Source organism: Lissotriton vulgaris, chromosome 10 (genome assembly GCF_964263255.1).
Source record: "Lissotriton vulgaris chromosome 10, aLisVul1.2, whole genome shotgun sequence".
NCBI classification, from domain to species: domain Eukaryota; kingdom Metazoa; phylum Chordata; class Amphibia; order Caudata; family Salamandridae; genus Lissotriton; species Lissotriton vulgaris.
Window position 1 is genome coordinate 396016705 of NC_141698.1, and position 12954 is coordinate 396029658.

General features: G+C 42.7%; 1 protein-coding gene across 30 annotated transcripts in view; it reads right to left on the reverse strand.

The window, feature by feature from the left end:
- The window catches only part of RBFOX1 (RNA binding fox-1 homolog 1), an 845440-nt gene that overhangs the window by 517610 nt on the left and 314876 nt on the right, over positions 1-12954 (reverse strand). For all 30 annotated transcript variants that reach the window (XR_015300686.1, XR_015300685.1, XM_086941201.1 and 27 more), the window contains exon 2: positions 2929-3171. Coding sequence is in view for 28 of the 30 variants with exons in the window: in XM_086941201.1 (XP_086797327.1) it covers positions 2929-3171 (243 nt within the window). In the remaining 2 variants the exon portion in view is untranslated. The remainder of the gene's footprint in view (positions 1-2928; positions 3172-12954) is intronic.

Here is a 12954-nt window from a genome sequence, read left to right on the forward strand (position 1 = left end):
CAACACAGCGCAATACATGGCGCATCCTCTATGATGGCTCTTTTGAATCGCTAACTATTTGAAACAGTCACTTTGATTATTAAAATTACCCACGAGCCACATGTTCTTACTCACTGTATATATTTGCACTATCACTCACCTTGCGCCGTTCACGCTGTCCATTATTGTCACTTGCGTCGCCACCTATGTCACCTGCACATATCTGAGCACCAAGTACAATCGGGTTGTTATTGATTTTTTCGTACAATGCTGCATTAACTGTATTTTGTTTCCCCTTTCCTTTTTGTAAAAAGTATATGATGAATAACAACCAATACCTATAAATTTGATTCAAGTCTCCTTATTTCTGTACCAGTAATTCTTTCAGCATACATGCTTAACTGTCTCCAGAATAATACCTGTTGGGATATTGTTTGTCTTCTGTACCTTTTTTTAGGGCACTCACAGGTACAACACTTAAACCAATCAGGTAAGCATCCCTTCCTAGTACGCGTAGGAAGGGCGAGTGTGCTTTCACACTGCATTACAGTGGGAAAGTGTCCAGCATCCTATGGCCACAAAAAGAAAATCAGCAAAAACCAGGAGGAAAAAAGCTAAATGTTTTAGAGAAATCCCATAAGAAGGGCCATGTCAAACAGACTCTATGCCTAAATATACATATGGAACTTTTACGTTAAACTTCGTTGCACAAAAACGTGTCTGCATGAGTAGGGCAGACTGAGGGCAAAGAGTGTCTAAGTCCCCATCAAGGCAGAGGATGGGGCCTGCTGAATCTATCTAGACCAAGTTCAAATGGCAGCTGTGCATTATGTAAAAACCAATGAAAATATGTAACATATCATTAAAATAAATAGAAAATTCAAAAGACAGTAAAAACAAATATTTACTAGCACTGCATGAGCAGCTGGGTTGAGGAACAAAACTTAGTGAGAGTGCTCCCATCCTACCTTTGGGAGAAGATGTAAGCGCCAAGCTTCTTCCTTCATAGAGAAGAGCCCCCCTTGGGATATAGGGTTCCTTTTATTTGAAATGACTGGCCATCACTGTGCATAAGATACATGTACTTTGAGGAACTACACTTAGGGAGTTGTGAAATGGGTACAGGGCCTTCTGAAATGACTGAAATGCCCTGATGCCATCACTGTGCATAAGGTACATGTACTCTGGGGAACTAAGCTTTGGGAGTAGTGAAATGAGCACAGGGCCTTTGAACAAAACACTAACAATTTCCAGTTGTGTTGAAACCATATGACCTAAGGTATCTCAGCACAGAATGTGGAAACTGAGGATAACAGTATTCACCATCTTTCCGCCTTTGTTTAACTACTGTACAATAGGACATTAGGATGTCATGGAGAACAAAATACGGATATTACTCAGCTATCGGTAATCACAGCTCTACTATTAAAAGATATCCATTGCTGTTGAGGACTGATGCCACAAATCAAGATGTTGCAGTTGCACAGAGTGCTAATTAGCAGCTTCCGGAGTACAAAATCAAGTGCCAGAGAAACGTGTGATTAAAATTTTCAGATTCTTTTTATATGAAAACTCCTTCTCTGACAGGGGTTGTCTCTTTAGTTAGTAAACTGCTGGAAATCTGGAAATTAAAACAGTGGAGCAGGACTCTAGACGCCTATTGGCACATTTTTTTAAATAGGTAGCCGCGGGCCATGGTAGGTGACTTCCAATGAAGTCAATGGGGGAGGGAGCACACTGTCTATCAACCCAACACAGTTCACCCATTGCACTCCGACATCTGCAGTACGCTTATTTCTAGTTGCTAAGGTTTTTCATCAAAACTGGTGCAGCTAGAAGAGAGCAGAGAATAGTCATCTGGGGTTGCTGAAATGCTGCACAAGTCTTCACAGGTCACAGGTCACAGTATCACACGACAGGCACACAGGTGCATCCCAGGTGAGCTTGTCAGCTTGTCGACTCAATGGAGCCCTTTAAACACAAGTGGGTAGGGAGCACACTGTCTCACATCCCAGCACAGTTCACACCATTGCATTCTGGTAAATGCAGTACGCTTACTTCAAAGTTAGTGTAGTTTTTCACCAAAGTTGATGCAGGTGGTGCTGTTATCTCTAGACATGTGTTTCTGGGTTTAGCCCTTTAGATGTAGTAGAAAGCAGAGAAAAGCCACCTTAGGTTGCAGAAATGCAGGCCATGTCTTCACAGGTCACAGTACCACTTCACAGGCACAGTGCAGCATTTCAGCAATCCCAGATGACTTTCATCTGCTCTCTACTACTTCTACCCACTACTGATGAAAGGTTAAACCCAGAAACACGTGTCTAAATAAAACATCACTACCTGCACCAACTTTGGTTAAAAACTACAGTAACTTTTAAGTCAGCATACTGCATTTACCAGAATGCAATGGGATGAACTGTACTGGGAGAAGAGGCAGTGTGCTCCCCCCTCCCTTTGCCTTATAATGAAATGTTGATAACATTTGTTTGCCAAAAAGTATGTACCGCCTGTTGGATAATCTCTCCCCAGAATACAGGTTCATACATTTACATGTTCACGCAGCAGATAACACGCATCAGAAGGAACAGGAAAGTAAGTATTTAAGAGGTGGCACAGGTGAGTGTCACTGTGAACATGAGCATAAAGCCTACCTCCCCACATAAAAAAGGGAGAACTGCCAGTCACTTCACAATTCTGAGATCCAATGTTTTCTTCAAACTCCTCTATGACTTGCAATGTCCCTTTATTGTATGGTTCTAAATATTTTCATTCCAAAAATATTATACTTTTTGTTCCAAATTTCTTGGAATATTTTGTAAGTGAAGGAAAAACATCCCAGTGCAAAATAGAAATTTCATATCCAAGATAAGTGACAGATAAGGCTAACTTTTGATGGTGTTCTCAGAACCGCCTGACCTTTTCAAGCAAGCAGTATCAAAATGAACTTACTGTGGCTGTGCCGGAGACAGTTTGTGCATTTGTGTCCGTTGCACTCTGTTCAGAGTGTGACTGAGGAGGCGGGTACATGTTTAACGTGTGCTCTGTCACCGTGTTCTGTCCCGTGTAGTCTGGAGCCGGATGTGGGTGTGGAGTTGTGTATTCTGCGGGGATGCCGTTCTGAGGTGGGGCAAACTGGGCCGAGGCATAAGGCTGCGCCATTGTGTCTGGAGGTGCTGTTGCTTCCTGATTTCCCTAAAAAACACAATTAAACAATTCATTATTTTCTTCTTGCTACACAAGCATGGAGTATTCTGTAAATGTAAACAACAAAATATGATTATCATTCAGAGTTTCATCGGCTTATAATCAACCACATCTGTTGAGCTGAGAATCATTTGAAGAAGTGCAGCCTCTAAATGTGTCATGAATCACCAGTCTAATGTATTGTAATGTAATGTAAGATGGTGCTGAGCAAAATGGGCGGAGCTTGTAAGGGATGTTGTACATTTGCATACTCATAGCGATTTAAAGGGAGAACCATGAAATCTGCTCTCACCAGGAGATAACAAGAAAGAACCCACTCGTCACAGTCACTACAGAAAAAATTGCGCTCCGACAGATCAATGATGCATTCACCTGTATAGAGAGCTTCAGATCATTTTTCAAGGCAGAATTGAAGAGAAAACACATATCAGTAATGTGATTGTCAAAAAGGTGCATTTTTTTTATGTTAATTCACATAGATTCCTTAGACATGCCTGCAGCCCGAATCACTGAACTAAATTACACCAAATTTGACAGAAAGCTCACGTTTGGCCTACAGATTGTGCTTTTTGTTATTTGGTGTAAATCGCTTCAGTAGCTTGCAAGCTTTTAAAGAAAATACAAATGTATTTATCTGCGATTGTGAAGCCTTCATGAATAATGACGTGCTTGTGCAGAAAACTGCAGAGCTCTGATTGGCTGCCAACACTTCAACCAGGAAGTGTTGGCAGCCATCTTGGGATTTGCTTCAGTCGAGTCCCAAAAAGAAAACATGAAAAAGTAAAGAGGGCAGGGTAGGAGTACCCTGACCCCCAAGCCTTGGTCTGAAGGTCCCAGAGGAACCCGAGCAGGGCAGAAAAAACAGTTTTTTACTGTGGCCACAATTTCGTGAAATTCATGAATGTGCGGAAAAAATGTAAAACAAACAAGCACAGGCAACAGCACAGTTTTTTAAATGGGTGGGCCAGGTCCCGGGTCCATTTTCTAAAAAAAAGAGGGCACACAGGCCCCCCTCCTGATGCTCTTTGAACCAAGGGGACCACCACCTCCCTGGGGATTATTATTAATCTAGAGATCCAGGGACAACAAGCCCCCCCCCGAGCTTCATTGGACTGTTACAAGCCTGGGGGCTTGCCAGGGAAAATTCAACAAAAGTGCGGGGCCACACAGACAGACCCCCTCACCCCAGGTACCACCACCTCCCAGGGACCAAAATAACATTTTATAGAGGAAGGAGGCCACTCAGCCCCTTCCCGGGCTTTATACAGCCCCAAGGACCACCTCCTCCCTGGCCCGTGGACATTAAAGGAGTGGGGGCGTCTGACTCCCTCTCCTGGAGCCATGCATGGCCCTGGGAACTGCCACATCTCCCAGGTACAGCTCCTGCTATGTCCCGGGATGCCAGGATGATGGACTGTTTATCAAGTGCAGCCTTAGCCTAGAATTTGTACTGGAAATTTACCCCAGGAAGCAGACATTTTGTGCAAAACTGTGGACTTGTGTTGGATAAAAGGGCAGATGTGGTGCTTGTATGGCTGAGACACTCACACAGCTACTGTCACACCCACACAGACACTCACACACCCAATCACAAACATACTCAGCCACTCAGGCCCCCATTCACAGATCTACTCAGACACATGCACCCACTTGCAGACCCATTCAGACCCTCATATACTCACTCACAGACCCCTACAGCCACACACTCAGCCATTCCCAGACCCACTCAGAGACTTCCACTCCCACTCACACACCTACTCAGAGACTAATGCACCCACTCACAGACCCACACAGACATTCATTAACCCACTCACAGACTGACTCACACGCTCATTGAGGCACTTGCAAATCGACCCAGATACTCTCACACGACTCACAGACCCACTCAGTCACTCAGACACTCATTCACCCTCTCAGACACCCAATCAGACACTCACGAACTCACTCACAGACTCACTCAGCCACTCACTCAGACACCCAGGGAGAAGCTTATGCAGTTACTCCCGGACCCACTCGGACACCCACTCACACATCCATTGAGATACTCATGCACTCACTCACACACCTGAGACACCCATGCCCCCACTCACACACTCATTTTAAAGGTTACAGATTGCAGCTAGGAAATACATTTAAAAGCCTTAGAAATTCACTTAAAAAACAAAGATTTGAGAGATGTTATAATTGGGAAATAAAATTAAAAAAACACAGAAAGTCACAAAAAATCTATGTTTCAGGGAAGAACATCTTGCAAAAGACAAGCCATGTTCTCTAGTAGGCGAGACAATAAAAAAGTTGGGAATAATTCCTCAATACGGCTGAACTTCCTCTTCCCGGATAATGAAGGTGGGATTAACTCAGACTACTTCCCTTGCCAACCAACATTTATATCTAGTTTTACCTTTCTCTCCTCCCCTACACCTTTTAAAATAGGATTGTATGAGGAAGACTAGAAATTGGAGAAATTAAGATTACTGGTAAATAATCTGACCGTTCCTATAGTCCTACATACCTATTTGATAACACGTTTGCACACAGGTTCCTGAGACCATGCAGACTGTCCACTGGATTCTTTCAAATCTAAATGTCAGTGTGCAGTTCATACAGGACCTTAGTGTCAAGACAACAAAGAGTGGTCGCTGATACATTAGTTGTAATGGAATAGGTATTTGACGAGATGTCATTTAAAAAATACAAAAATTAAAGATTTGTTTTTAGAAAGATGGTCTCAACAATGTCAATAATAAGACTCTCAAAAATCATATTGTGTTAATATATCTTATAGTGGTACATTTGTTTTAAGGTTGCTTTATTGTATTATCAGCGTCTGACTGATTATATTTTGTAATAGTTTTAAGTAACCTTTCAATAAATTCATTATGCATAGTGCACATACCATAATCATTGGGACTGCCCCTTTCAGTACTTTATCCATGATTTCACCCCTTCCTGATAGTGTAGGCAGAGACTGTGGCCATGACCTCTTCAGCTCAGGGCTCTGTTTTACTGCACGTATTTCCAGATAAATGCACAGGTAAAGGCCAGGATCCAAGGGCATGTTGCTAAAATATGCATTTTTTTAGCCAAAGGTAAGCATCCCTCAAACACATTCAACTAATTCAGACACAATTTGCCCCGTTTGGGACTAAGGGGCCAATTACGATCTTGTCCGGAAAGCATTCCTACCAAACCGGTCCAGGAATGCTATTCGAATGACTTGAATCAGGGGAGTCCGACCAAGCGATTTGGATAATTCTGGATACAATTCAGTTGGACTCCCATTGACTTCAATGGAAGGCTGTGTTCGGAATGAATACACAGGCGCCCATTGAAAAAAGTGATGCTTGGGGAAAATCGTGCACCCTGTGGCAGACACCTATTGGTGCCTGCCAAATTGTGCATGATTGGAGAGGTGGGTCCCTTGAGTCCCCGAACGGGCCTGATTCAGAAAGCCCCATGTGCCAGATTATGGCAGACTCAAAGACAGATTCTGGCAGTCAATTTGTTCCACAGGAAATGATTCAGAACGGCTGTCTGAATCGGTCATCGTAATTGCTTGCTTGGAAACAAAGGCCATAGAGCTGTACGATTCGGCTCAGAAAGACGCAACCTGTCTGAACACCATTTAGAACCAATTCGGACAGCCCTAGTGGTTTACAGGCATTGTAATCAGTTGTTGGGAACTGTGTACGATTCGGTCAGGCACAAAGAGTTGGCAAACCTGAATCCGAATCGGAGGCCTTCCGAACGGCATCTAATCGGCCCCTAAGTATTTAAATGAAACGAACCTGCTTGGTGAGTAATAAACCATGAGGGGTGACTAACATATTCAAGGTTAAGTCATTAAAAAATAAACTGAGTGAAAACAGCCATTGTAATCAACAAGAGACGAGAAAGATTCCCTCCATTAGATCGCTCATGACAGTGTCCCGTGCAACGGGGTATCAAGAGATTTCAACATAGACAATAAATGCCTATACCAGTCCGATCAACTGAACATAATAAAAACTGAAAGATAACTTACACCAGTCAAAAGGTAAAAACCCCAGTGTGCCATAATGGGCTGTCAAATATTATCTTAATAGAGATAATGCACATTTGGAAAGAGGTCACTCTTGTGAGTCTCTTGTCACTTGCTGTCAAAGGGCAAAAAGTGTATTTCCACTGAGTAAAATGTGTAGTTGATTTAATTACCCCTGAAGTTTTCAACTGTATAATTTGAGTGTCTTTGAGAAGTGAAACTATAGTTCTGTTTGACAGCATGCTTTTCATACGATAGTTAAAATGCCAGTGAAGATTAAATTAAATGTTAATATAATCCCTCAGGGAGTGCATATACTTACTCCATCTGAAAGTATCAGCCTTACTTGCAAGCTTTTTTGTTCAACAACCTAACATGATTGAATTTTGAAACAGAAATTAGATGTTTGTAATATGTTCGTGTCCATCGCACATTAGGAAAACGTGAATTTGAAATGACCTCAATTTATGTATTGTATTGTGCATGCTTTTATAGTTATAGTTTGAAGGAAAATGTCTCCAATTTCAATAATGAACCGTAATATAGAAAAAAAGCTTATTCAGCATTAGAAGTCCCTACTAAATTCGTTTTTGTCCATAAAAATAGGGGTTTTCAGATTGCATTGGCATCATTTTAGATTTAATTTGACATCATGATCTAGTAGACACGGATTCAAGCCTTCAATCGTAATAAAAAATGCAATTTGGGTGCTGTGAATAAAAGAAACGTTCAGTCCGAACAAAAACTTCTGAAATACGATCATAGACCAGTTTGCAAATAACCAATACATAATCCTGATCAAAAAAGCAAAAACGACATCATATTTACGCTATTCAAACCAAGAGCCAAGACATACCAAAACCCTAAAACCGAGAGCTGAAACTAAATCCCAATAGCAGAAGTGAGAGTTGGTGGATTAATCAGAGGGTGAGATAAAGAAGTAGGACACAGTTCTGAATGTAAGACCATGGGCTAAAACATCGCCCTAGCCTAAATCCCAAATGACAAACACCATTGGAGAAGTGTGGCTCACTGGTTAGAGGAGGCAGACCTGGAAACAGAGATCAGCCCGGGACCAGGGTTCAATTCCTGGCTCGGCGGGGTCTTGAGTCCTAAAATGTCCATGGACTCGACAATTCTCGCTCCGGTGCCTACTCGATTCACGGGTTCACACTCTGCGACTCTGGGCAATAGCTTGCTTAATCTCCACAATGGCCCCTCGCGGTGGGATGCCTGGCTTTCACCTTGTGGATACCCTGCCGGGGTTATCTCACAGGGCAATACCAGGACGGGTTCCCTAAGCAAGTGCTTAGAAACCGCTCGGTGATTTGCGCTATATAAATTCTTGTACATTTACATGTACATTTACATTGTGCCTACAAAATCCAAGAGACTCCTAGACCATCACTGATGTCTTCACCCTGAAGCCCAGATACAATCATGCCCCTAATTCCACGACCCACATATACTTCTGACTCTAAAACCAAGGGACAAGGTGTCATCTAAGCCTATGGCCCAAGGCATGGACGTCATTAAGGGGTTACCAGGGGTCGCAGTTGTGACCCCTGTCTTGTCCTTTGCTATCTCTACCACTACCTTTGCAACCCCTGGCCTCAGAAAGGCAATTTCAGTGCTAGTAACTTTGGGGCAGCTAGGGCTCCACTCTCTTTATAATCTGTCAATTTTTTATTAAACTAATAGTGAATAAATAAAATACATTTTTCACTAATAGTGTAACACAAATGCAGTACAATAAGCTGTAATATGTCCTTCCATGGCAGCTGAGGATAGTAAAAAGTGCTTTTAAATGTATGTTGTGTGTTTGATTGTGGGTGAGAGCGTGTTTATGTGTGAGATAGTGTATATGTGTGAATTTGTGTTTATGTGTAAGTAAGTGTGTGTGAATGAAAGTGGAGGTCAAAGGGGATTTGATGTTACTTCCGGCACCCCTGGCATTTTGGTGAAAAGACGTCCATGTGACTTCCAGCCTTATAACCTTCGACAATTGTGCCACTCTCTCCTCTTTATCTATACATAGGCTATCTGGACATCACTAGTTCTTTTTTTGCTCACCTCTGACCTAAGTCAATTTCTTTAATTTTCGCTTCTCCTCCATCTGACATTGTTGGCTTGTGCCTCATAATGCTCCTCCTACTGTGTATTAATTATATTACCATGGAGACAGGGGTGTCGCCAAAGATTCCAGTGTGTTCTCTTGAATGATGAACTCCAGCTTTCCACCTCTTACATGCTTGTTCTATCACTTCCATCACTAGTAAGAGGCTTGTTTCCTGCAACCCCTACACTCCTGTGCCCATTGTGTACAAAATAATTACAATAAATCTGCTGGCTTTTTAAATAATAAGTCACAGGTTGCATTTAGTCCAACTTGGACTCTCAAACAGGACCCATCAAAACCCTGCTGCACTCTTGCAATGGAATGCAATGTGTTCAACTCTACTGTACCTCATCTTCTCTTTCATAGAAAGCAGATACAGGCAGAAGGCTGCCCAACTTTACTAATGTTCACCTTGATTATTGCCACGTTGGGACAGGGACTTTTCTAAACAAGTGTCTAGTGCTAAATTCGACCATAGTTATAGTCAGTGCTGCACTATTTCACCTTGCTTGTACCTGTTCTACTTCCTTTGATTCATTTCTCTTCTTCCTGCAAGTATAATAATAATTGTAAACTCAACCCTTGGATCACTATTCTAATTAAAACAGGCATTACCAATGCCGATAAGTCTGGTTTTAAAAGAATGTTGTATGTTAATATGAAGCACTACAAGAAGCATAGGTTTGGATATGTATTTGGAGTCTGTGGATATTTGCCTTCTCCGCGTTCCACGGAGAACGCGGAGAAGACAAATCTCGGCACACTCCGCAGCTTGCGGAGTTGGACAGCCCTACCTCCACCCCCGATTATAAAAAGTAATTGAACATGATTAAATAATAAATTACAAACCCCTTACCTGGCATGCGGCGTCCCCGGACTGCCTTCCTCCTCTTCTTCGGCCTAACGGTAATCCTTGTGAAAACTGCACATGCGCTCTCGCATTTCTCGGAAGAAATGTGTATGCGCGGGTGCACGCGCAGTTCTCACAATGATTAGCGAGACAGCCAAGAAGAGGAGGAGGGCAGCCCGGGGACGCTGCATGCCAGGTAAGTGGTTTTAAATTTATTTTTTAAAGTTTAATCATTTTTTATAATTGGGGGTGGAGGTGGAGGTGGAGGCGTAGCGGAGTTCCACAGAGTTTGTTTTCAACTCCGTGGACCTCAGCATAGCCCCACTACGCCTGGGGTTAATATTTGGGCATGAGTAAAGAACAGTAGAATAATATTGATGTAGGTTAAAAGGTCAGCTGACAGACTGTCAAGCCAGCCCCAAAACTCCATGTAGGTTAATGACAGCCCTCCTCCCATCTGATCTGCTGCCAGAGAAAAACGCCACACATTTTCCTGTTAACTAGGACTTTTTAATAGTATTACAATGTCACGTCTGTGTCCCTGAAGGTCCAAGCTCAGGCAGCTTTATAAATACACACAAATGCTTGCAGCTGTGTGAAGGGCAAGCACATTTGTATGGCAGCACATACTTTTTGCCCACTCAAAACATGTCCTCCTGGCTCCCAACATGTGGACAGAGCCAAAGTCCCACTCCTTGTGATTCTCACTTAATTGTCTGGCAACAGCTGCACAGTCAAGCAAGACCATAAAAAGTATTTATCAGATCATGACACCCTGTGTATTCCGTACTATTTGGGTAGATAAAATTCATTGAAAAGCAGCTGTGGAGCTTTGGGTTGTACAGAAGATTATGCACTGACCAAATATCTGGAACAGGCTGTTCATTCCATCCTCTGCATGCTTCCCTTAGGAATGTTTTGGCCTAAATTTGGACTTTCCCAAACAGGGGTACTTGAAGCAGTCGGGAATTTTTGAAATTGTGGGAAATGGTGGGACAAAATGTCAGCTTCATTGTTATGTAGGCAGGCCTGTTTGGATGTAAGATCCGACATGCAGTTGAAAGCCCAATTTCATATCCCTGTTAAGCTTGCAAAGCATGGTGTGGATTACAACTGAATATTTAAACCTTCTCTACATAACTTTATAAAGTCTAGACTCTAATCTTGTAGAATTCTGAGCTCTGTGTGATAGCACCATTAGGGCCCTCATTATGAGTACACACGAAATCTGCCTCAATTTTTCTCATCCTTGGAGTTACACTATAGAGGGTTTTGGAAACTCTGGAGGTGATGAAAGGTCGGGCTATTACATCAGAGCCCCTGAGGGGCTCCTTAGAAATTACCAGGGGAATCAGTAATTCTGGGTCCAATTCCCTGGTTATTGCTCATTTTACCCTGGATTCTCACACTGAGATTTTGGCAACAAAGCAGATCTTTTCATTCAAAGGAATTCATGCCACAGAAACTCAGAGCCCTCTGATTATGAGGTCCATGGTGTGGCAAGAGTAGGTTTATTTCTTCCCAAATCACATTCTACATATCTTATTACATTTTGCTAGTTCAGCATGATTGGCCCCGCTCAGTGGGCGCACTTAGTTCATGACTATTTTTCACCTGCCTTGTCTAAACCCGGGTTCTGCAGGCTGCCGTAATCCATAATCAACCGCAATTGGCTAGCTGGCACCAAAGCAGGGATTAGAACTGTTGCAAAATGACTGCAAGCAGCAGTTTTCCTCACTTGCATTTTGGTAGAAAAGACCTGGAAAAAGCATGCAAGGAAGAACAGAAATATGGTGAATTGTGTAGCTCAGACCGGGAGAAATAATGTGGTAATGTCACATCACGTATAGTATGACCCATGCTTTGGCCTAGCTTGACCTTTGCCCTCCTGCCAGATTTGAATTCGACCAGCGTCCTCCACAGCAGACATAAATTGAACACGCAGGGCAGAAGGGGCCCGAGCAGCATTTGTGCAGGTGCATTTCATCAGAAGGCTTTACTACTACCTTGAGTGCTAAAACAGATGTTACCAAACCCCCACTGTTTCTCATTAACGCTGACAGCAGTTCCACGAGACCCTGATTAATATTTGCTGCATTCAAACACACAGCTAATTACAGCTAATATTTAATTAAGAGAACTGGGCTTTTCGAAGAATTCTCACTAGCAACTTTCAACACTGCGCTGCGGTGTTCCTGCAGGTATGGGCCGGGGGATTCGAACTCCCTACAGGCCCCCGTCTGCAGACTGCCCTTCAACGGTCATTAGATCTGTGGACTGCACGTGGCGCGAGGATCCCTTATAAAGCAATCCCTGGCAGACGTGAGGAGAACAAAAGATGGCAGGCAGTCAGACTCTGCTCGGTGCTCTGGCCTGGAATCTAATGAGAACCACATTTCAACTCCCAAAATATGCCGTACGTGGCAAAGCACGGAACTGCGCGCGAAGAAGTAACTGAACAGGAAAGTAAAGAAAAAGAGGGAGAACCTGAAAAATGATACATACCCTATGGGTGAAAACAGTTTTCTGAACAAAAAGAAATCGATTCTTGTAGAAGCCGTGCATTTTCTAGCCTACATTAAGTCTCTTAAGTAAGTGCCTGTCTCCGTAGTTTACGTTGGCAGCAGTTTTCATAAAACAAAAGGAAGATTTTATGTATCAAGTAATCGAATCAGCACAGCGTGTGCATCTCTATTGAGGGTGTGTGGAATGAACATACAGAGAGACAGAGATAGATAGATAGATAGATAGATAGATAGATAGATAGATAGATAGATAGAT